The sequence below is a fragment of the Astyanax mexicanus genome, chromosome 13, assembly GCF_023375975.1.
Source record: "Astyanax mexicanus isolate ESR-SI-001 chromosome 13, AstMex3_surface, whole genome shotgun sequence".
In the NCBI taxonomy this organism is placed as follows: Eukaryota; Metazoa; Chordata; class Actinopteri; order Characiformes; family Acestrorhamphidae; genus Astyanax; species Astyanax mexicanus.
In genome coordinates, this window is record NC_064420.1 from 49,408,386 (window position 1) to 49,433,763 (window position 25,378).

Consider the following 25,378-nt stretch of genomic DNA (forward strand, 5'->3'; position numbering starts at 1 on the left):
AATTATTGCTATATTAAAAGATTGACCTTGCCTGCTGTGAAGCATGGTGGTGGATGTATTGTGTTTGAGTAAAGTGTTCATGTATACTGTGTATGCTAATAAAGTGTGTTTGTCCCTATAAAGTGATTTTAACCACAAATTAACTGTATTTTATAAATGACAAATTAATAAATTTAAGTCATTCAGATGAATGTGTATACTGTGTATACTATATTAAACTGTGAAGCACGAGGGTGAGCGAGACGGACACTTTTTTAGGGCTAATGAAGTGTCCCTATTACGATTTCAACTAAAAAGTGACTGTATCTTATAAATAACTGTGTATACTATGTACTGTTCTCTCAAATTCATTTTTGTCAACTGTGAAGCATGGGGGTGGGTGTATCCATTGTTAGAGTGAGGTGTTTCCATGACAATAACTATCATACAAAGTGTATATATTTCTGATTAAAAAATTAAATAATCTCCCATAAATTCACCTTGTCAACTGTGAAGCATGGGGGTGGGTGTATTGTGTTAGAGTAAAGTGTTCCTATGACATATTTTATGCTACAAAGCGTCTACAGCCTGCATTAAAAAATTCACCTTGCCTACTATGCAGCATAAAAGTGGGTATATTTTGTTAGAATAAAGTGTTTCTATAACATTTTTTATCCTACAAAGTGTCTATATTTATAAATACAAATTAATTAACTTCTTCAAAGTAACTTTATATATATATATATATATATATATATATATATATATATATATATATATATATATATATATATTGTATACTATGTATGCTATTTAAGTCCCTTAAATTAGCTCTATATACAATGTATACTATGTGCTATATTCAAAAATTCACCTTGCCAACTGTGAAGCATGGGGGTGGGTGTATTGTGCTAGAATGAAATGTTCCTATGACATTAATTATCCTACAAAATGTCTATATTTATAATTAACTAATTAATTTAAGTCTTTCAAAGTAATTATGTATATTGTATACTGTGTATGCTAATGAAGTGTCTGTCCCTATAAAGTGATTTCTACTATAAAGTGAGTGCATTTTATAAATTACTAATTATTAATTAATTAAACTCATTCAGATAAATTCTGTATACTGCGTATATTATGTACTGTATTCAAAAATTCACCTTTGCCAACTGTAAAGCATGGGGGTGGGTGTATTTTGTTAGAGTAAAGTGTTCCTATGACATTATCCTACAAATTGTCCATATTTATAATTACTTAATTAATAAAAACTCCCTCGAATTAGTTCTAAATACTTATATATGTTAATATATGTTACAACCTATATTAAAAAAATGATCTTGCCAACTGTGAAGCATGGGGGTGGGAGTATCATGTGTTAGGGTTGTATTGACCATATTGCACAGGTGGAAGGAGATGGATCCCACATAATGCCAACAAATCCTGGATGCAAATGTCACACCATCTGTTAAAATCCTGAAACTGAAAAGAAAAAGCTTCTACATCAGGAATCAGGAATCACAGTCCCCTAAAATAAACCTAAAAATATAACATTTTATACACTGCTTTTATCAATATATGTACAACCCTTTGGTGCAGTGTGGACAAAAATATTTCATATTTATTCTGCTCAGCTTCACTTAATTTTTTTATTATTATACATCCATTCCTGCATTAAAAAATATATAAAATCATTATTTTTATTAACATATATAGGGGATATACTTATTTCAATATCTATAATATGTGACACTTAGCCAAGGTGTCGCAGCATAGACATTTAATTTAACAATATTATTTTCTACATTTTCTACAGTTTTCTTTGATGTGTGGGTGGGATTTTTGTATGTCGTTAAGCTGGAATATAAAAGTTCTATGTTGTCTGGAGTCTTAAAATATGGTTAATTGGATGACATAAATTGGATGATTTCATTTTCCAGCAGGACTTGGCACTCTTCCCACACTGAGTACCAAAAGTACCTTTTGGACTTATATAATATCCTAATTTTCTGAGACACTGATTTTTGGGTTCATTAATTGGCTGTAAGCCAAAATAATCATCAACAATAAAATTAATAATAAACACTTAAAATAGATCACTCTGTGTGTTTAAAACATCTATATAATATAGAATATATGAGTTTCACATTTTCAACTGAATTACTGAAATAAGGAAGTAAGTTTTCCATGATATTCTTTTTTTTTTTTTTGTGATGCACTAGTGTATTGTATGTGGTTAACATCACATACATTTGTTGAAATTTGACTTTTTTTATACAGTATTTTATAAACTTGCTGTTAGTAAAAGGTGAAAATAAACAGTATTCAAGCTTAAAAATATAATTTTTGTGTAGTCTGACATCTTAAAACGTGATTAATTTAAAAGTTTCAAGGCCGAGTATTCTGCTGATTATTATTCTTATTATTTTTCTATTATAACTGTTTTATTATTTGGTTCTGATTTTATTTTTATTTAATAGCTTTTAATTAGATCTCATTTATATCTGTCTTGTTTTGACTGTTTTTTTATATTAGTATTATATTTTATTAATGTTTTGTTAATTATATTTTTAAATGCCTTGCTTGCTTGTTGTGCTTGTGTGCTATTTCTTACGCTCTTTTTCTCTATTTAAAGCACTTTAAGCTGCATTTTTATGTATAAAATGTGCTATATAAATAAAGTTTATTATTATTATTATTATAATGACACAAATAAATAAATAAATACATAAAGAAACAAGTTCATTGTGTTACTTGGTGAAATTTTACAATATATATTATTTTACATTCTATACAGTTTTGGATAAATGCTGTTATTTTCTGTCCTGTAGCAAAAAGTGAAAATAAACAGTATTCAAGCTTGAAAACAGGATTTCTGTGTAGTCTGACATCCCAAAAAAGGCTAAGTATTCTATTATTGACCCACATAAATAAATAAATCAATAAATGTATAAATTCACTGTGTTAATTGGGGTGTGTGTTTTTGTGCTGTGTTGGGTTCTGGGTTCTCTCAGGCACATATACAGGATCCAGACCAGCATGAGAACCTCGTTAGGTGTGTGTGATGGGCCGATAGCCTGTGGACCTGCCGGGCAGGGGGGCATTTACGGGCCGTAACTCACCCTGATGAGGGGCAGTGCACCCCCGCAGCCACCCCCCTACAGTCTGAGCGAACTGGCATCTATCAGGCGGGTAAAGAGCGTGGAGCGATAGCCCGTTAAAGCGTAAAGTCCAGCAGGCCTGGGGCGTCTGGCTCTGTGCTCAGCACCGCAGGACCCGGCGGGTCGGAGCATTCACGCTGTTATCTACCTGCTGTTACACTACAAAGACTCCGGCACAATGCAGGAAGAGCAGGTGACCCCCAGCAAACAGGTAAACCACTAAATCCCACCCCCTTCAGAACAGAGCGCAGGTAAACACCTACAGCCTTATCTACAGTTTACTCTACAGACACCTGACTGAGTTCACCGAGCTGCTCTGAATGCTAATCAGCACGTTTATAGTGGTCAGTGCAATGCTTTCCACACTATAAACCTGAATAAACACAATTTACTTAAATCATTTGAGCTATTTAGTTCAAAACTTGACTTAATTAGACTTAAAACTTACATAAATTCATGTTTTTGTATTATATTAGTTGCTTTGCACAATAATTCTACTTTGAAATTTATGGTCATGTGAATAAAACAGATAAATAATACAGATAAAACAGATAACAGATAAATAAAACAAAAATCAGCAACTCAGAAAATGTGATGCTTGAGATGCTTTGAGATAATAAGTCATTATTTTGAAATACTGTCTCAACATTCTGAGATACCACTCTGGAAAAAAATTAAGAGAGCACTTTAGTTTCTAAATCAGCTTCTCTGATTTTGCTATTTGTAGGTTTATGTTTGAGTAAAATGAACATTGTTGTTTTATTCTATAAACTACAGACAACATTTCTCCCAAATTCCGAATAAAAATATTCTCATTTAGAGCATTTATTTACAGAAAATGAGAAATGTCTGAAATAACAAAAAAAGACGCAGAACTTTCAGACCTCAAATAATGCAAAGAAAACAAGTTCATATTCATAAAGATTTAAGAGTTCAGAAATAATCAATATTTGGTGGAATAACCCTGGTGGTTTTCAATCACAGTTTTCTTTCATCTTGGCATCATGTTCTCCTCCACCAGTCTTACACACTGCTTTTGGATAACTTTATGCTGCTTTACTCCTGGTGCAAAAATTCAAGCAGTTCAGTTTGGTGGTTTGATGGTTTGTGATCATCCATCTTCCTCTTGATTATATAACAGAGATTTTCAATTTGGTAAAATCAAAGAAACTCATCATTTTTAAGTGATCTCTTATTTTTTTCCAGATCTGAGGGTAGTAATCCTCTGGTTGGTTGGGTGTAAATGTGTGTATGGTTTGTTGGTGAGTTCAGCCAGAGCCGGCTTTGGTGTGTGTGTAGTGCTGAGAGTACTGTATTTTTTGTACTATAAGGGGCACTTAAAATCCTTTAATTTTACCAAAAATCATCAGTGCTCCTTATAATCCGATGCTCCTTATAATAAGGAGCAATAAAGCCACTCTGCTAAAATACAGAGTTATACAGAAGTTTCAGTTTAGTTCTCCAGCATCGAGACTGGAGCAGCATTAGCCGCTAACTGTGCTAAGCATTAGCTCTTTCATCATTCAGATTCAGGCTTTATATTGGACTGTACCTGCATGTTTACTGTGCTAATATCACCCTGGCTTACCGGAAAACACTCAGGGTTCCTTAGTGTAGCACTGTCAGGTGGCATTAGCTGCTAACTGCTAGCATTTAGATGCTAATGCTGATGCTCCAGCCTTAGTGCTGGAGAAATTTCTACGGAATCTAAGCTTACAGTAAATAAGCAAAAGCTCTTTACTCTACCAAATAAACAGAGAAATCTGTGTAGATTAACATCCAGCGCTCGTTTAACTTTAAAATAAAGTCTTTTTTTTAAGAATTACAGTTTTGTTTACTTAGCTTAGCTTTAGTTAACTTAAGTTAGCCACCCACCACAACAACCCAGCATTATTAAAGAAATAAAAGCTGAATTAAAGTTCCTTATAGTGTCTCTTAAAATGCACCATATAATCCGGTACAGCCGGAGCCGGAGCCGGTGTGTGTGTAGTGTGTGTGTGTGTGTGTGTGTGTGTAGTGGTGAAACAGCAGTGTAAGTGTTTAGCAGGACGTTGTGAACGAGCAGATAGTCTCCCCGAGAGCAGCACAAGGAGAACATCTGTTCCTAAACGCCGGACGCCTTCACGCTCCGGCCAGCCTGGTGTTGGGGTCAGGGGTCACGCCCGGCCTGCTCACCAACATGACCTGTGGCTGTTCTGTAATGTGGAGCGGCAGCCATAGCAGTGATACAAATTACACCATTACACACTCACACACGGCCCTGTCATACACACACACACACACACACACACACTCACAATTCATTCAGTGACGACAGTATCAATTAATATCCAATAATATCCATTAATATCCACAGTTAAACCTTATACCTCAAAAGTGAGCATCCTCAACTCAACTCAACTCAGTGCTGTACATAGATATTGTACATATAACATAAAGACAAACACTAAAACAATAAGACCAAATACAAATAAAACAGTAAAAATAAATAAGAAATGTATTAGAACAGTAAAAAACAGTAGTACTACAGTTATAATACAATATTTACATTCCCAAATCACCACATCATCAAAGCGAGAACAGTCCCAGCTAACAGAGAATATTATAAGAATATGATTCTGTGTTAGTCCTATTCTTTTGGCAATACTTATTTCTGTACCACAATGATAAGCAAGCTGTGCATGTGTTTGTGCATTTGCACATCTGTGTCAGCAGTGTGTGTGTATGTGATGAGTGTATCATTACACTCTGTACACTCTGTACAGAGTTTACTCAGTTTATAATTTTATAGTTTAGAGTCTTATATTCCTCACTGTGCTCTTTTATTTTATTTTATAATACTTATTGTTTGTTTCTACTGTGTACTGTTTGTTTCGACTGTGTTGTGTAACTGCTACTGGCTGCTAAATTTCCTTCGGGATCAATAAAGTATCTATCTATCTATCTATCTCTATCTATTAATTACAGGGTTCTGGTTGTGGGTGTGGCCTGTGACCCGCTGACCCGAGTGCAGAAATGCTCTGCAGGGAAACTCTACACGTACTGCACACGACTGTAGACCTGCTATACATATATATATATACATATATATATATATATATATATATATATATATATATATATATATATATATATATATATATATATATATATATATATATATATGTATATATGTTATGGATTTATTTTTCCCTAAATTTTAAGTATATTTGATTTGATAAATCTAATATTTATAACTTTACCATTTTAAATCCTATTTTAAATGTATTTTTATGTGTATTTGCACTAAAATACACTGTATAACTTGCAATAAATGTAATATTTGTGAATATAATTAGTTGTAATGGGTTAAAGGTCAGCTGAGCTGTACATCAATACTGATGTACACAGCAGTTACAGAAGAAAGGTAAGACAGAATGATATAGATAAAGGAACAAAGATACAATACAAAGAATAAAAGTATAAAAGTAAAGTCTTTTAGTATCTTTGTAATTGAGGCAGTGCAGTTAAACACAGTAAAACAACAAAAATACAGCTTTATTGAGTTCTAGTAAATTATAGAGTTTTATTGTTTTACTGAGTTTTATTAAGTTTCATTAAGTTATACTAAGTTTTACTGGGTTTTATTAAGTTTCATTGAGTTTTACTGAGTTTTATTGAGTGTTAGTGAGTTTTACTATGTTTTACTGAGTTTCATTAAGTTTCATTATGTTTCTGAAAGTTTTACTAAGTTTTATTGAGTTGTATTGAGCTTCATTGGGTTTCATTAAGTTTTACTGAAATATTATCTTATCTCTGCATGTCTGCATATCTAATTATTTCCATTATTTTTTCATCATATATTTTTAAATGTGTTATCTCTCTATCATTTTAATAATATTTTCTTTTTCAGATAGATAGACAAAGATACCATAGAAAGTATAAAATGAGAGTCCTTTAGTGCCTGTGTTTTATTAAGTTTTATTGAGTTTCATTGAGTTCTACCAATATTTATAAAGTTTAATTGTGTTCCTTTAAGTTTTACTAAGTTTTGCTGAGTTGTATTGGGTTTCATTAAGTTTCATTGAGTTTTATAAAGTTTAATTAAGTGTTTGTTGACTGTTGTTAAGTTTCATTAAGTTTTTACTAACTTTTACTGAGTTAGGTTGAGTTTTATTACGTTTTACTGAGTTTTATTGAATTTTATTGAGTCTCGTTGAGTTTGATTAAGTTTTATTGATTAAAATAATTTGAAAACAGTACTTTGGGTCATCCAGCACACCTGATGCAGCCGGTTGGGGTCAGGTGTCTGTGGGCAGGAAGAGCGGGGAATGCTGGGATCAGAGGGTCGTCAGGGCAGGAATGCGGCACCTCTGCAGTAAAGTGATGGTTAAGCTCATTCTTATCCTGCTGTCGTCTTTCACAACACATTCAGAGTCAACAGCAGCTTCACTCAGCCTGATAATGAGCCTTTAAACCCGGCCCGGCCCATTGTGCTGCTGGACGAGGCCGTCGGCCCGGCCCGGGACGGTGTGAAGTGGCCCCAGTTCACCCCACCTTACAGATCGTCCACTAGCTTTTGTGCTCCTCAGCTCAGTGGATAACAGAGTGACGGGATATTCAGATGCAGATACAGCAGACACACCTGTTCTGTTTGATATCCTCACAGTTTTCTTACTTAGAGTTATTTAAATAAATAATTACTCTAGCTAACTCCAGCTCTTGTGGCTAAATGCAATAAAATACTCACATCATTGCTGTCCATTAGGGTCTGGAATCTAGTAGAAGATCTGCTCTGGACAATAGAGACAGTTACTCCACCAAAAGCAAGACAAACTTGCTCTCAGACCTCTACATATAAATAAAACACACACACATACAATGAAGAAAACACCTAAATTCTCCTGCAAAATTAAACTTTACATTAAAATCAATGTTATCTCTTCTAAAAATGGTGTTTTGTGTGTTTTTAGTTCACCCACTCAAACCATCTGATGAATAGACATTTATAAGAACCAGTTTAACACTGATGAGCTCAATGTGAAACACTCCTTCTCTATTCACCATAATTACTTTAGTCCTTTTTATGTTCAGTGTTACACTTAACTACAAAATACAAATAGTAAAATATTGTAAATACTGTGTAGGAACACAAAGTAGGAATACAGCTTTGACAAAAAATGAAGAGCTCACTTCAGTTTCTGAATCAGTTTCTCTGATTTTACTATTTATAGGTTTATGTTTGAGTAAAATGAACATTGTTGTTTTATTCTATAAACTACAGACAACATTTCTCCCAAATTACAAATAAAAATATTCTCATTTAGAGCATTTAATTACAGAAAATGAGAAATGGTTCAGAAATCAATATTCACTTTTTTTTTTTTTTGCATCTAGGCATTATGGTCTCCTCCTCCACCAGTCTTACACACTGCTTTTGGATAACTTTATGCTGCTTTACTCCTGATGCAAAAATTCAAGCAGTTCAGTTTGGTGGTTTGATGGTTTGTGATCATCCATCTTCCTCTTGATTATATTCCAGAGGTTTTCAATTTGGTTACTTAAGTATATTTAAAATAGTTCCAATTTAATACAGTTAAGTACACTTAGCACAATTTAAGTAAGACTTTTGTACTATTTTTATACTATAATTAAAGTATAATTAGTTATATTATAATAAGTAAAAATAAGTTGTTTCATTTTAGCTGTCTTTAAATATACTGATAATAATAGTAATAATGTGGCTACAATAACATTTTAGTGCACTATATCATAATAATGCTTAATATACTTTAATTAATCTACTTTTTTTCACTATAGGGTTGTGCTTGTAGTTTAGCAGAACTGGTTCAGGGGGTTAAGTACCAGAATTTGTGTTTACACAAATAAAAAAACTATAAAAAAAAACTATAGTCCCTTAATTTCAGACGAGACAGTGCATAAGCAGATGTCCCATCACTTTTGTCCACTTGCTACAGGTCTCTGCTGGTGTTTATAGCAGCCTGTCCCGCAGTTTGACCCGCGCCTCTCTGGCGTCAGCCCGCGTGCGTGAACGACGTGTGACCCCCCGCACATTTGTGCACGCATAGAGCAGAATTACCTCAGTGGCGCCCCCTGTGGCGCTGAAGCGCATTACACCACATTATAAATAGACTTTATACGTGTTTAAAGACAGGTCTTACTCAGACTGAATCAACCTGCTTAACCCTTTCAGACCTGACCTGTGTTCTAGTGATGACTGTATATATAGAGAGAGAGTTAATTACAGGTAGATCCTCTCTGATTGGCTGATCACTGATGTAATGTTTTAATGATATAAAGTGCTTATCAAATATTATGTAGTGTATCTGCACTTCAGAGCTGCAACACATTAAAAAAAATGGTGGAATGGGCACAAATTAGGGCTAGCAATGAGTAAAATAAAAAACTTGAACAAAAAAAAAAAGTACCCACAATGATGACTTTTTAGTCATAATTACTGAAACACAAAGAAACTGAATATATGATCATGTATTTTTAAGTTCCTTAATGTATTTCAAACTATTGCATTTCATTAAGGAAAAAATATTTTTTTGGCCATTTTCACTGCTTTCCAAATGTATTTTGAAAATGCATTTTCAAATATTTAATTTCTGTATGGATTGGCCAATGGACATATTTGTATTAACCTACATTTTAAATGAATATTTTGCCTTTTTCATGCAAACAAAAATAAAAAACATGAAAAATATATTGAGAATAACAACCCTTTTGGCCATGACTGTATATAGAGTTAATTACAGGCTGATCACCGATATAATGTTTTAATGATATAGACTGTTTATCAAATATTATGTAGTGTATCCATTCCTGCACTTCAGACCTGCAACACTTTAAAAAACATTTTAAAAAATGGTGGAATGGGCACAAATTAGGGCTAGCAATGAGGATAATAAAAAACTTGAAAAAAAATCTAGTTTGTAACAAATGTGCTAGAAAATTACAGAAATGTTTAAATGTCTATGATATGATATATAGACTTTTTAGTCATAATTACTATTATATATGATCATGTATTTTTAAGTTCCTTAATGTCTTTCAAACTATTGCATTTCATTAAGGAAAAAATATTTTTGTGGCCATTTTCACTGCTTTCCAAATGTATTTTGAAAATGCATTTTCAAATATTTAAATTCTGTATGGATTGGCCAATGGACATATTTGTATTAACCTACATTTTAAATGAATATTTTGTCTTTTTCATGCAAACAAAAATAAAAAACATGAAAAATATATTGAGAATAACAACACTTTTGGCCATGACTGTATATAGAGTTAATTACAGGTAGACACTCTCCCTGATCAGCTGATCACTGATGTAATGTTTATTTGGGTTTGGGAGTGATGGGAGCTGATTGGTTGAGTCAGTTGCGCTACAGCAGATAACACCTGTATAATCTGTAGGACGCTGACTCTGTATCATCTCTGATATCTTCAGACTTTGATCAGTATGGATTTTTAAGAGTGCAGATCAATATTAGGAGCTGATCAGGGTGCTGGGTGGGGGGTCAGGGGTCAGGGGTCAGAGTTACTGGGAGAACAGCACTTCTATTTATCCAGGTTTCCAGCAGAGTGTGGCTGTAGGACACTGAGCCGGACAGCATGCAGGTTTATTAGATTGGGGGGGGGGGGGGGGGGGTAGTAGTGAGGGCAGTTACTCACAGGGAGCTCTGAGCACTAGTAAAACTGCCTCTATAGTGCAGCTGAATTGTGCATTGTGTAAAATGAACAGACTGTAGCCTGAAGCCTGAACACCACTAATCATTCACTAAACAGGAGATTATTAGAACCTATTGATCTTTAACAGCCACTAAACACTAATATCTGTGTTTAAATACACTTACACTACAAAATAAAAACACTACTCCAAATCATTGGTAGAAAACACTGGTAGAAAGTACAGAAAATCTGATTGGAGACAGTATGAACCCAATATATTATATAGTATATCCATTCCTACACTTCAGACCTGCAACACATTTTTTTAAAAATGGTGAAATGGGCACAAATTAGGGCTGGCAATCAGGAAAATAAAAAGCCTTAAAAAAGTTACATTAAATTTGATCAAATATAAAAAGTATCTAAAATGTTCAATTATTTTATTTATTTTATATTATTTTTTTATCATTATCATTTTTTCATTATTTATTTTATTATTTAATCAAAATATTTATTTTATTTTTAAATTATATAAACTATTATACTGTATTATATCCATTCCTGCACTTCAGGTGAAATGGGCACAAACTAGGGTTTTTTATTATATACTATATTTTTATATTATTTAAAATATATACATTTTATTTTTGTATTTTAATGACTATTATTTAACTTTTTTTTTGTATTTAAAAAATTATATTAATTGTTTATCAAATATTATGTGGTATATCCATTCCTGCACTTTTTACATTTAATCTCTGTATTGATTTGCCAGTTGATATATATGATGTATTAAAATATATTTTAAATGAACTTTTTGGCCTATATCATGCAAACAAAATCAAGCATGAAAAATGTATTGAGATAAATAACAAAACCTTAAAAAATACAAGATTTAAAGCTAAAATCTGAGTCCCTGAGGAGCAAAGATGAGCAGTTCCTCCAAAATGTGAGAGAAAATGATTGAAATGTTTAAAAACAATGTTTCTTAAAGAAAGACTGGAAGATATGTGTATAGTATATGTCATATTGCATAGTTTATTGTGATTTTAAAATAAACATATGTTGCCTTTAAGAGCACATGTTTTTCAGGAACATCCATTTATTTTTTTAACAAGACAATGCTAAAGCACATGCTGCACACATTACAAAGGCCTGGCTGTGAATATGTGTATTGTATACTAATTGCGATACAGATTAAAGTATATTTACTGGAAGAATAGAGCAAAATAACCCCTGAAACACTTCACTGATTGGCCTTATTTACAAGTGGTAAGTGTTTTACCCTGCTTGCATTTATATTTGGAATGTGTTTCATGTGTGAAATGCAGGAATGCATGTATATGAATGAATGAAATGTTACAGTTGATCAGATAAAACATGAATATATTGGATTTATACCGCCTGCAATTAAACACAAGTCAAAGTAAATGTAAGAGATATTTAATAAGATGTTAGAATTAATCCCTGATTTAAAATCTAAGGTCGTGCAAAAGGTGCTCAGCAGGAAAAGACCATGTTTATCTCACTTTTCTCAGTTCTCAATTCTAGGAGATCTAAATTAAGTTTAACACACTTTAGTTCACATGTCCGCTGGCTGACTTCAGTTTCCACTGAAAATGAGTTTAAACTGATTAAGTTAGATTTAGGTCGTTAGTTCAGTCCAGTGTCACGATAAGGTCAGGTAAAACACACATATTTAAAAAAAAGATGGTGGAATGGGCACAAATTAGGGCTAGCAATGAGGAAAATAAGAAAATATATATAAAAATGATTTTTAGTTTGTAACAAATGTGAAAATCATTAAAATGTTTAAAAAAAAAACTTGGAGCTAATATATGGATATATGGACTTTTGTTAGTCTTGATTACTTGATTACACATAGAAACAAAATATATGAGCATGTTTTTTTTACATATATTTCAAGTATATGTTTAGGTTCCTAAATGTATTTCAAACAGTTGCAGATTCAGGGATATGTAATGAGTTTGTTTTAGGTCGTTAGTTTAGACCAGTGTCAGGATAAGTTCAGGTAAAACACAGATAAAAGATAAAACCTGTTATAATAACATGTGATCAAGCATCAGTATTTCTTTATTTACTTGCAGTAATTGCATCTTGTAAACAATGGAAATATTTATACAGTATGTTTGTAGTTCAATATTTTTTTCTATGGAAAAATATATTTAAAATGCATGTGTGAAATTATTTGAAAATGTGCAAAAATTAAACAATATATTTTAAATATATTCTATTCCTGCATTTGAGTCCTGCAACACATTTAGAAAAATGGTGAAATGGGCACAAATTAAGGCTAGTAATGAGGTAAATAACTAAATGTATAAATGATGTGATTTAAAGCAGCTCAAGGAGTCTCTGAGGAGAGAAAACTGTTTAAATAATGGAAATATTTGTAACTCAATATTTCTTCTATGGAAAATGCATTTATGTAAAATGTATGTATTAAACGTTATTTTAAAACGTATGAAAATGGCCAAAAATGAAACAATATATTTAAAATATATTTCACGTGTAGTGACATGTATGTGTAAATGTTTAGAAATGTAAAAAATATATCCAACAGTTCACTGATGGACAGTATGAACCCAAAATATTTCATGTTTTCTATTCCTGCGTTTCAGACCTTCAACACATTTTTTTTTTAAATGGTGGAATGGGCACAAATTAGTACCTTATTAGTAAATAGATTGATAAAAAAAAAACTTTATGTGAAAAAAATTAATATTGTTAATACATGTACATTTATTGCATTAAATTAGATGAAACATTTCTCCCAAATTAAAAAAATATATATTGTCATTTAGAGCATTTATTTAGCAGAAAATAATGCAAAGAAAACAAGTTCATATTCATAAACTTTTAAGAGTTCAGAAATCAATATTTGGTGGAATAACCCTGGTTTTTAATCACAGTTTTTTTTCATGAATCTTGTCATCATGTTCTCCTCCACCAGTCTTACACACTGCTTTTGGATAACTTTATGCTGCTTTACTCCTGGTGCAAAAATTCAAGCAGTTCAGTTTGGTGGTTTGATGGTTTGTGATCATCCATCTTCCTCTTGATTATATTCCAGAGGTTTTCAAGAGCTTTTTTGTTAAAATTAATACATTTTTCAAATATACTTCTTTTGTATTATGGGATGTGAGTGCTGGGCCATGCCCCGGTGCAGCAGCAGGGAGCGCTGTGAGCTCAGCTGGAGGAAGCTTGGCCTCGGTGGTGCTCAGCTCAGCTCAGCCTGGTCTAATCTTCTCTCCAACGCTCATAAAGTGCTGTAAAGTGATGTGTTCAGGCCTGGGGTTGGAGGGCTGATGAATGCAGGCTTTGTTTGTGAGGAGCAGCAGTTCAGAAGTGAGATTAAACTCTTTAAACTGAGTGGATTTGCTGGGAAAACATGCAGAAGGTTGTGAAGGAGCCCTGTAATCAATATCAGCTAATATCAGCTAATCTTTCTCTTCTGTTCTGGTGATTTTTCTGATGCTCTTATGAGGTTCCTCTGCTGATGTGAAGGTTTTAATCAGGTTTTAGAAGGTTATAGTTGAGGTCTGCCACCTTTTGATAGTGGCGATTAGCATAATCTGTGCTGGAATGTGCTTTAAGTGGGGTAATTATCAACTATTAATGGGATTTGGGCCCATGAGGGATCAATAAGTCAGTGGTAGGGTTTCCTCAGGGCACCTGCAGGGTGGTGGGCACCAGGCCTCAGGCTTCAGCTCTCCTCATGCCTGCTTATTCTATTCACAAGCCCCGCCCACTTCACCCCATCCCAAAAAAATAAGAAGACACCCACCTGCCCCCTTTCCTCTTAAGCCACGCCCACCACAGCCCCTCCCACCCTGCCAGCAGTGCTATATGTAGGGACCAGTCTGAGCTCAATGGTTTCAGAGCTTCAGTCAGTCAGCCAGTCATTCCTTCTTCCTTCCTTCCTCTCATTGGCTTTGGATACACAGAGGATACTCCCATTTTTTATTTAAAAAACTACTTTAAACTTCTTAAAAAGACTCATTTTCTCCTATTTTTCTCCTCAAACTGCTTTGGAGGACTTGTAGCTTCTCCAAACCTGAGGAGGAGGTCCTGAGGAGTTCCTGAGAAGGTTTTAAGGAGGTTCTGAGAAAGTTCTGCTCTTCAAATTCCAGATTTCCTGCGTTAAATCTGCAAAACAGGAGGAGAATAACGGGACCAGGCTCCTAAAAAAGCCAACATGCCTCGCTCATTCCTGGTCAAGAAGTACTTCACCAACAAGAAGCCCAACTACAGTGAGCTGGAGAGCCAGAATGGTGAGTTCATGCCCTGGACTTCTTGTTTTTCCAACAAAATTCAACAAACTTTGCTCTTTCCAACAGAAGTTCACTCATTATTGGTGTGTGGGTGGGTTAGAGGAGGTAGCTGGGTGGCTTGGTGGGTGCATTGCATGCATGCATTGGCTTGTTTGTGGTATAATCACATCAAATCCACTGAGATTGAGCTGTTAATGAGATTTATGAGTTTTAAAAGAGTAGTAAAACATCAAATAATGTAGTGAATATAGCAAGTAAAAGTAAGATAAGTGACTTGAAATGCAAATACTTCAGTACTTCAGTATAGATGCACAATAAAAGTGCATTTAACCACTTAAATACACTTTTACTTACACTTTTTACTGCTTAACAGTGCATGGAAGAAAATGCATTAATCATCAAAATGTATTAAATATATAATTTGTATGGGTCAATAACATAAAAGGAGTTTTAGCTTTTTAGACTTTTTTTAAATGCTAAAGAATGTGTACACATATAATCATATGTTCAAACTGTAGATGAAGAGACTTTAATGAATGGCACCACACACTGTCATGTGCACCACATGACCTTTTTAAAACATGGCAGTAAACTAATGTTCTGTGAAAAGTTTTAGAAAGAAGCTCAACATATCTTTACATGCCATATATGACCTTATTTTATGCATTTAATTATTTTTTTGACAATTTTTAAAATTAAAAATTCAATATGTGTTGGATTACTGCATGTTATGTTATGTTTTAATCACATTTAATATATTTATTATCTGTATTTTTACCTTTTTAAAAAAATGACCATGATAATAATAATTCAATCAATGCATTAATGTGTATCAGTGAATAAAGAAAAATATATGGTATTAGGTAGATATAATAATATACAGTATACTGTATATTTTGAAAAAACTTAAAAAAAAAGCAGTTATAAAAAATGTAGATTAATCGTTTGTAGCTTTGTGTTGCCCTCAGATAATATACCACTTTTTTTGGATTACTACACTGTCCCTTTAAATATGTGCCCTTTTGTTTAATATATAAAGAACTATATTGTGTAAGCCTATTTTTAAGTCTATTTTTAAGCCTATTTTAATTTCATTGACCTCCTAAAACTGTTTTTTTTTTATTTTGTTGCCTCAGGGCAACATTATGCACTTAACATTTATACTCACAAGGCAATCCTATATATTGATTATGATTTAATATAACAGGGACCCTCAAACTCTTAAAAAGTGGGATAATTGTCATTCTCAACAAACAAAACAAACATCATGCTGTGCATAGTTATATTAGTAATATATTGCATGAATTGGTGAACATCCAACAATGTGACTGTAGCATGTCTACACTGCAATATCAATGCTTAAGTGATTAATATATTGTGTAAAAACGTTATTAATTCCAATTTTTTCAATGTTTCACACAAAATATATGGTTCTAAAAGTTTCCTCACACTAAAGCAGATTCTATTTGCATGCTACAAAGTGTTGCTGCAACTTTTGATTTGCATCCCACAACCAGATCATCCAGTAACTGCTATTATTTTCAGATTGGCCCATCTTCTTCACACATCTTTATTGCATTAGTGGTCTAATTATTTGTGCACTAGACTCGTGCATTCTTGAGGGCGTGCAAAAATCTTCAACCCCCCTCCTCCTCTCTCCTCCCTCCCAGTGGAGCCTCATTTCCACTTGTGGCTGTTCTAGGCAACAAATTGCATCCTCATGAATCTAGTTTAGCACTTAGCGCCGCAGTGCGCTGGCAGGCCTGTGTCAATAAGTGGTGGAAATAAGTCCTATTACCCCATAGCTGGTGTTCAGCCAGAACTACACACACACACACACACCAACACACACACAGATACACACACATACCAACACACACACACACACAATAGCCAAACTAATCCAATTGACGTAAGTCATTTCCAGTATTCCACTAAAAGAAAGACCCCGGGTCAGATACTCCGGCACTACTGGAACTCATGCCGAGGGAACACTGGATATACCATCCAAATCAAGGCCCCAAGGCATTGTGGGTAACAGCAATAATCAAATACAACTGTTTCTGACTGGCCTCCTTTGTGGCAAATCCACCATTTGACTGTAATATGACACTCGAGCATCAAAACAACTTAACCATCTAAGTGGATTAGGCCTTTGGTGAACAGCCACCTGACTCTCTCTTTCTCTCTTTCTCTTTCTTGTCATTCATCCCTTGTTCAACCCCCTCGTTCTCACATACCCAACTGTACTCAAGTCTGCACTTCAGCTCTTTTCTCACGTCTTTAATTTTTTAGAAGAAAAAATTAATTAAAAACAAATTAAATGATTAAATCAAACAATTAAATCAATTTTAGTTAAACCCTGATTTGCTTGATGCTATAAATATGCTTAATTTGTTTTAAAGTTAGCTTTTAGTGGTAAATAACTGATCTTTGAACTATTAAAACTATTTAAAAGATTGATCGTTTTTAATCCCTTAAATGGTTATTTTTATTGTGAAAATAATCTGTTTCTAATCATTTCTCTATGATGGGTAAAAATGAAAATCATACAATAAAACAGATAAAACATTACTCACTCCATTAGCTTTTTAATTTTTTTTTTTATTGTAAAGTTATTTGCCAAAGTAAAATATTGTGCAGTAAGTCAAGCTTATTGATTGATCTTGGCACATTTTTAGCTTGCATATCTACTAGTTAGCTTGGCCAGGACCAATCAAAAAGCTTGAGTTAAATCGTGATGGTTTGTGTAATTTAAAAAAATAACTTCTTACATCACATCTTGTATCTTTTTAAATTCCACAAAATACAAAAGTGCTTGCAAAAGGACTTTTATTTTGGAAAGGCATGTAAATATTAAAGAAAAGTGACAAAATGACTTTCCTATGGAAAAAAAAGTTGAAAAACATCCAAAACAGTAACTTTACAGAAAAGCTGTACTGTAAAACCTTCTTACCTTTCAATGGAACTTTATGTAAAAAATAGTTTATTTCAGCTCAGTTTGGAAAAATTCTATTGGTTCATTCATTTGGAAATGTTGACACAGTGTAAGGAACAGTAAACTAAAAATAGACTTATTTTATAATATGTAATAGATATATAGATTTATATATAGATTTTATATATGGTAGATTGAAGTACTTGCTAATATTAATAATGTTATTGTTATTAGGAGTGTACCCAATCTCATATTATTCATATTTTAAATCATAAACATATATAATGCTTTGTTGGTGTGTCTGCAGGAATATTAATATTAATAATATTCAATACATGTTGATTTTTGTAAAAAATATGTCTGGTATTATCCTTTGTCCCAATGTTTCAACCACAAAATGACATTTTAATAGATTATTATTATTATTATTATTATTATTATTATGATCATTATTATTAATGATAATGTCTCCATCTCTCCGCAGGTCCGCTCTCGGCCTTCATAACCGACTGTTACCCGCTGGCAGAGCTCCCCACCAAAGTTGACGGCTCTCTAGTGTCCACCTTCACGCCCACCCTGGTCTGGACCACGGGCACCCTGCCCATCTCCTTCACGCCAGTGTCGCCCACCACCCCTCCCTCCCCCATCCAGGGACCCCTGGACCTCAGCTCCCCATCCAGCTCCGGAGAGGAGGACGAGGGCCGCACGTCGGACCCCCCCAGCCCGGACCCCGCCGACCGGTTCGTCTGCGCCCACTGCGGGAAGACCTGCAGCAGCCCCGCCGCCCTGTCCCGCCACCAGCTGACCCACTGCAGTGGCGCGGAGGACGCCGGCCTGAGCCCGGCCGAGAGCGGCGCCTCCAGAGCCGCCTTCCGCTGCAAACACTGCCCTAAAGAGTACAACAGCCTGGGGGCGCTAAAGATGCACATCCGCTCCCACACGCTACCCTGCGTCTGCACCACCTGCGGCAAGGCCTTCTCCAGACCCTGGCTCCTGAGGGGCCACATCCGCACCCACACCGGTGAGTGTCCCTCAGCTACCGCCGGCGCCCGGGCGTCAAACGGTTAAACCAGAGAGAGAGAGGTGACAGATCATAGGAAGTTATCCAGTCAGTTAATGGCCAGGTGCTAATTAGAAGACATTAGCATTATAATTACTATTGACACATAGTGCAAAGTATAGGGACACCCATCTGCTCATCCTCCCGTCAAACAACAGCCAAATGTAGAACCATCAGCCAAATTAATCAGTCAGGACCTTTATGGTATAAAGAAGGAAAGAAGTTGAATTTTGACATTTTTGGCAATGGAGTTGCAAACCTAAAGTAGATAAAAAATAATGGAAGCTTATGTCCACTGGGGCTCGACCCCAGATTAACCCCAGAAAACAGATATTTAAAAATATTATAAATTGACAAAAGTAGATAAACATATTAGGAAATCTGCTCACTGTTCCGTCCCACAATCGGCCAAATGCAGCATCATTTAATCAGTCAAGACTTTTTTTTGTATAAATTTGTAAAGCTTATGAAGCTTACAAGTAATGGAAGCTTATGTCCATCGATAAGCAGGATGCTAACATCAATAATCTCTCCTAATTCACTGCAAAACGTGGCTCAAATTTGTTCAATACTCTTAAATATCTGCTTTCTGGGGTTATACATTGTAAAAAAAAAAAAGTGGACAAAAGTATTAGCATGCCTGCTCATCCCCCCGTCCCACTATCAGCCAAATGGCTGGTATAAAGGAAAAAGTAGCTTCTTTACTTTTTGACACCGGCGCTATTATGCTAACATCGCTAACAAGTAATGAACGCCCATGTCCACCAATTGGGAAGATGCTAATATGCAATAATCACTCCTAATTCACTGCAAAACGTGGCTCAAATTTGTTCAATACTCTTAAATATCTGCTTTCTGGGGTTATACATTGTAAAAAAAAAAAAAAAAAAGTGGACAAAAGTATTAGGGTGCCTGCTCATCGTCCCACAATCAACCAAATGTAGCGCCAATCAGCCAAGTTGATTTCTTTTCATTTTTGACAGTGGAGCTACAAAGCAAATGTAGTGTTTCTAGTGCTTCAGTACATGACTGGTGTAAAAGTAAAGTAGTTTGGCTTCGTATTTATTTACTTGTTGAAACTGTTGATGAAGTGATGTTGAAGATTAATGTAGCTAACAAGAAATTAAAGCATATGTACTCCAATTAGCATAGTGCTAATCACTGTGCAATAATCTCTGCTATACTTTTGGCTTTAGCCTACTTCTCTACTATAGGGATTAGACAAGCTGTATTTGTGCATTTGCACATCTGTAGTAGCAGCAGCGGCAGCAATGTGTGCAACTTCTAAAGCAGCTGAATGTAGCCTTTAATTGGCTGTGATTATCTGTAATTAGCTGTGATTAGCCTTGTTGGTATTATTAGCACTGGCTAACACAAAGTGCTGTCCTGTAAATGTGCATTGAGACGAGGCCAGACTTTCTCCAGACTCCTGTTACACTGAGAATCTGATAAGTGTCTCCGTCTTTAAACCGACAGAGAGACGCTGAGGTGTGAAATGGAAGCTGTGCCAAAAGGCAACAAAAGGAAGGTAGCAGCTATTAATTAGCAGGGATTAGCATTAGCATTACAATGGGCATCCTCTCACACCTGCTGCAGTGTGTGTTTCTAACAGCTGGTCTAAGAACTTTTACAGAGGCTCTAACTTTAGACAGAGTGATGGTAGATAGTGAAGTATGTGTGAAAGAAAGGCTAATAGCCTTTAAATTAATGAAAATGTATTTATATATGAATTAAAATATTGCATTTTGGTCCAAAAAATTGTTTCAGAATATATTACATGTATACCCAAATCACTAAATCATATATAGTGAAATACACGGGGATTCACCTATGTTTTTAATATATAGCATTTAATATGTATCATCTCACAGTTAAATATTAGAAACATCTATCTGTCTCTATCCCTCTATCTATCTGTCTATCTCTGTCTATTCAGCTGTATATCTGTCTCTCTCTTTATATCTTTCTCTATCCCTTTCTCTATCTATATCTCTTTCTGTCTCTCTCTTTCTGTCTGTCTCTCTCTTTCTGTCTAGCTCTGTCTATGTCTATCTCTATCTCTCTCTCTCTCTTTGTCTAGCTCTGTCTGTCTATCTCTATCTCTCTCTCTCTTTGTCTATCTCTCTTTCTATCTGTCTCTGTTGCTCTGTCTATCTGTCTATCCAGCTTTATATTTGTCTCTCTATCCCTCTATCTGTCTCTCTTTACATCTATCTGTCTATCTCTCGTTATATCCATCTATCTGTCTATCCAGCTGTCTCTATTGCTCTGTCTATCCAGCTTTCTATTTCTCTCTCCCTCTATCTGTCTTTCTTCACATCTCTATCTCTCATTATCTATTTAAATATTTCCATCTCTTTCTGACACTCTCTCTCTTTCTCTCTCTCTCTATTAATCTGTCTATTTCTATCTCCATCTATCTGTCTTATCTATTTCTAATAGTTAATATTTCAAAGTTATTTGTACTTTTAAACATCTTATACCTCACTAAGGGACTAATTATATTACATCCAGATTATTAATAAAGCTTTTAAATAGTTATTTAATCTCACATACTATATATGTCCAAGAATGCTGACAAAGATGTGCAAATGCACCCTGTAAAAGAGAAGTACTGTTAACACACAACTATATTAATATCCTTAATTTCAGAACACAAAACAATGAAAATGAATGTGCAGCTGTTCCATATTCTGCACTATATGCTTAGATGTTAAGCACCTCCTCTTTCTCTGCTCCTCCTCCTGCAGGTGAGCGTCCGTTCTCCTGTCCTCACTGTAACCGGGCCTTCGCCGACCGCTCCAACCTGAGGGCGCACCTGCAGACCCACTCCGAGGTGAAGAAGTACCAGTGCGGCACCTGCTCTCGCACCTTCAGCCGCATGTCCCTCCTGCACAAACACACCGTCTCCAGCTGCTGCCCGTCGGTCTAGCCCTCCCTCACACACACTTATACACATTAAAACACACATGTATACGTGCATACACACACACAAACATAATTACATAGAGGTGCCACCTTTCCATTGACTTCTATGGACGCAAGTATTGGCAATCTTTAGGGGTCCAAGCACATGAAGCGCCCGAAATGACTCAAACGGCTCAAAATGCCCCAAACGCCCAAAGAAGGACATGAAGTTGTGTGGGTTTTCTTTTTTCCTTTTTTTTTTTTTTAATACATGCATACACATCTATGCACACACACACACATGCACATAGTGTGATGTTTGGTGCCACCTTTCCATTGACTTCCATTGACTGAGTTTTGGGAACAATTTTCTCAGCCAAGGACGCAAGAATTGGCAATCTTTAGGGGTCCAAGCAGCTCAAGCGCCCAAAAACGCTCTAAAAACACCCTAAAGAAGAAGCTGAAGGTTCTTTTTTTTTTTGGTTTGTTTGTTCGTTTTAATACATTTATACATGCAGGAACAGATTATGGTGTTTGATGCCACCCTTCCATTGACTTTCATTGACGCCATGGACGCAATTGTTTGCAATCTTTAGGGGTCCAAGCACATCAAATGCTCAAAACGCTCTAAACACCCCAAAGAAGATGCTAAAGGTTCTTTTTTATGGTTTGTTTATTGCTTAAATCGTTGCATACATACAGGCACAGATTATGGTGTTTGGTGCCACCTTTCCATTGACTTCCATTGACTCAGTTTTGGGAACAATTTTCTCAGCGAAGGAAGAAAGAATTGGCAATATTTAGGGGTCCAAGTATCTCAAGCATCCAAAACGCTCCAAAAACACCCTAAAGAAGATGCTCAAGGTTTTTTTTTTGGTCTGTTTGTTTGTTTTAATACATTCATATGTACAGGCACAGATCATGGTGTTTGGTGCCATCTTTCCATTGACTTCCATTGACTCAGTTTTGGGAACAATTTTCTCAGCGAAGGAAGAAAGAATTGGCAATATTTAGGGGTCCAAGCACCTCAAGCGCCCAAAACGCTTTAAAAACACCCTAAAGGAGAAGCTCAAGGTTCTTTTTTTTTTTTTTGGTTTGTTTGCTTTAATACATGCATACGTACATGCACAAATCATGGTGTTTGGTGCTACCGTTCCATTGACTTCCATTGACTGAGTTTGGGAACGTTTCTACGCAAGAACGTTTCTACGCAAGAACGTTTCTACGCAAGAATTGGCAATATTTTGGGGTCCAAGCACCACAAATGCCCTCAGAACGAATGCTGAAGTTGTGTTGTGTTGTGTTTTTGAAGTCCATTTTGCAAGTTCACTCCAAGTGCCTTCCTTTTTTTTTCTAAAACCTTCCTACAGTATGTGCACTGCAAAGTGTGTGTGTGTACAGTATATATACAGCCATATATTTTGCTTTCCATCCTGGACTTTTATAAAGAGGCAGTGTGTATCGCAGATCGGACAGCGAAGAATGTTTTTCTAACCCAGTTTGGTGCCTGCTCGACTTTTGCAGGGGTGTCTCTCTCTCTTTTTTCCCATCCAGTTGGGCCTTTTGCTCATTCCCAAGATGCCCATTGGTGCCGGCTGGTCCGGCCCTCACACGGGCAGCTGCTGGAGAGTGTGTGTTAGTGTGTGTTATAGTGTGTGTGAGTGCAGCAAAGTGTGAGGGCGGGGGTGGGTCATCTCTCACCACGTCTCCCCCCCCCCCCCACACACACACACACACACACACACATGCATACACACTTTGCAGCGACGTATTGAGACAGCTGCCTGAGCACCGGGCCTGTGGACAGATACCTCGGCCACTGAAGCCTTTTCCACACTTCCCTGTTTCACTAAAACACCAGCAACGGCAATCTGATACCTGTCCTCGGATCTGTCACACAGTGTCTAATTAGATCACGCACTGGAAAAAAAGGAAAAAGAGAACTGAGTGCTGGTTCTGATGTGTGCATCATTTCCACATGGATAAACTGAATTAATGATACAATGAGGATGATAAAAATATACTTTTTATAGGGTTTAGTATGTACTCACTGTATTTAATGTTCTAGCAACTACTAGACATTAGAACTACTAGAATTGGGCTCCTAGCTGTTGTTGTATGTGCTGGTCTGTATGCTGTATACTTCAAAATCCCCTAGTCTCCAAATCCCATAGATTTTAAGTCAAATTAAGGGTTTCAGTTTGCATTAATTTAATGAAGTACACCAACATGCTGAAAGTCTTGGATCCCATTACTTTTGCCACATCCCAGAGATGTACAGTATGATTGCATTGAATATTCATGTGATTTTGCTTGGTCCTAATCCTTGGTCCTACACTATTTTAAAATTTAGTTGATCAGACTTTAAGATCTTGCTTGAACTCAGTGTGCTGGCTAATTCAAGCTCACTCACAAGAAATCGTCGCTGTCCAATGAAAAACCCTTATCTACAGCAACTTTACATGAGAGAGAAAAACCTTGTGAACTTTCAATGGAAGTCCATGTAAAAAGAGTTTATTTCAGGTCATTTTGAAGAGTTTCTATTGGTTCGTTCATCAAAAATGTTTGGCACAGTGTGAGGGACAGTTTGTCTCTTCAATTTATGTAGTAAACTAAAAACGACAAAAATAGAGAAGTGTTTTTATTGGACAGCGTCGATATACATGTGGGTGTCCCAAAAAACAACCCCTTCTGTCCCATGCTTTTTGGCATGCCGTTTTTTTTTTTATATATATACATATACTTTATTCAGGTGGAAATGATGCACATCTACATTAAAAATTGCCACAATTTTAAATGAAGGATTGATTAAAAAATATATATATAAAAGTACAGCCAAAGATCCGACCCTAAGTTGCTACAGATTGGTCCAGATTGCTGTTTCGAACCCAAAAAAGCTGTGTTGCAACCCCATAAATTGCCTTAATGCACATTTTTGCGCACAAAATGCTTGAAACCACCCCCCGATCCCGGAGCCCCGCTGCGCCTTTTAAAAACTCTTTTTAAAGCAAGCCATAGAGACGTATGAACCTGCCTGCATGTGCCTTTTTTTCATGAACCACATGTATTTATACAGTGACCTTCTCACTGAAACGCTATGCAATCACTTTGTGTTACTGTTGTTTTTTTTTAATTGGGTCCATTGTATATCTCCAGACTTTTGTACAGTCAGCCGAAGTGTTTTTTTCAATAAACTAATTTATGTTTGGATAAGAAAAGGCTGTGTGTTCACTGTGTGGCGTGAATGAAGCTGATGAAAGGGGCCGTGGCCGTGTGTGTTTACTGTGAAGCTTTCTCAGCAGACGTGGTGTAAAGTGTGTGTGTGTGTGTGTGTGTGTGTGTGTGTGTGTATGTGTGAGCT

General features: G+C 35.5%; 1 protein-coding gene and 1 long non-coding RNA gene across 2 annotated transcripts in view; both read left to right on the forward strand.

Annotated features, from left to right (window-relative positions):
* The window catches only part of LOC125780655 (uncharacterized), a 227,472-nt gene that overhangs the window by 77,646 nt on the left and 124,448 nt on the right, over positions 1-25,378 (forward strand). The window lies entirely within an intron of this gene.
* snai1b (snail family zinc finger 1b) lies at positions 14,702-23,917 on the forward strand. Its single transcript, XM_022666437.2, has 3 exons — positions 14,702-15,112; positions 18,535-19,071; positions 21,861-23,917. The coding sequence occupies exons 1-3, from the start codon at positions 15,037-15,039 to the stop codon at positions 22,040-22,042; spliced, it is 795 nt and encodes a 264-aa protein (XP_022522158.2). The 5' UTR covers positions 14,702-15,036; the 3' UTR covers positions 22,043-23,917.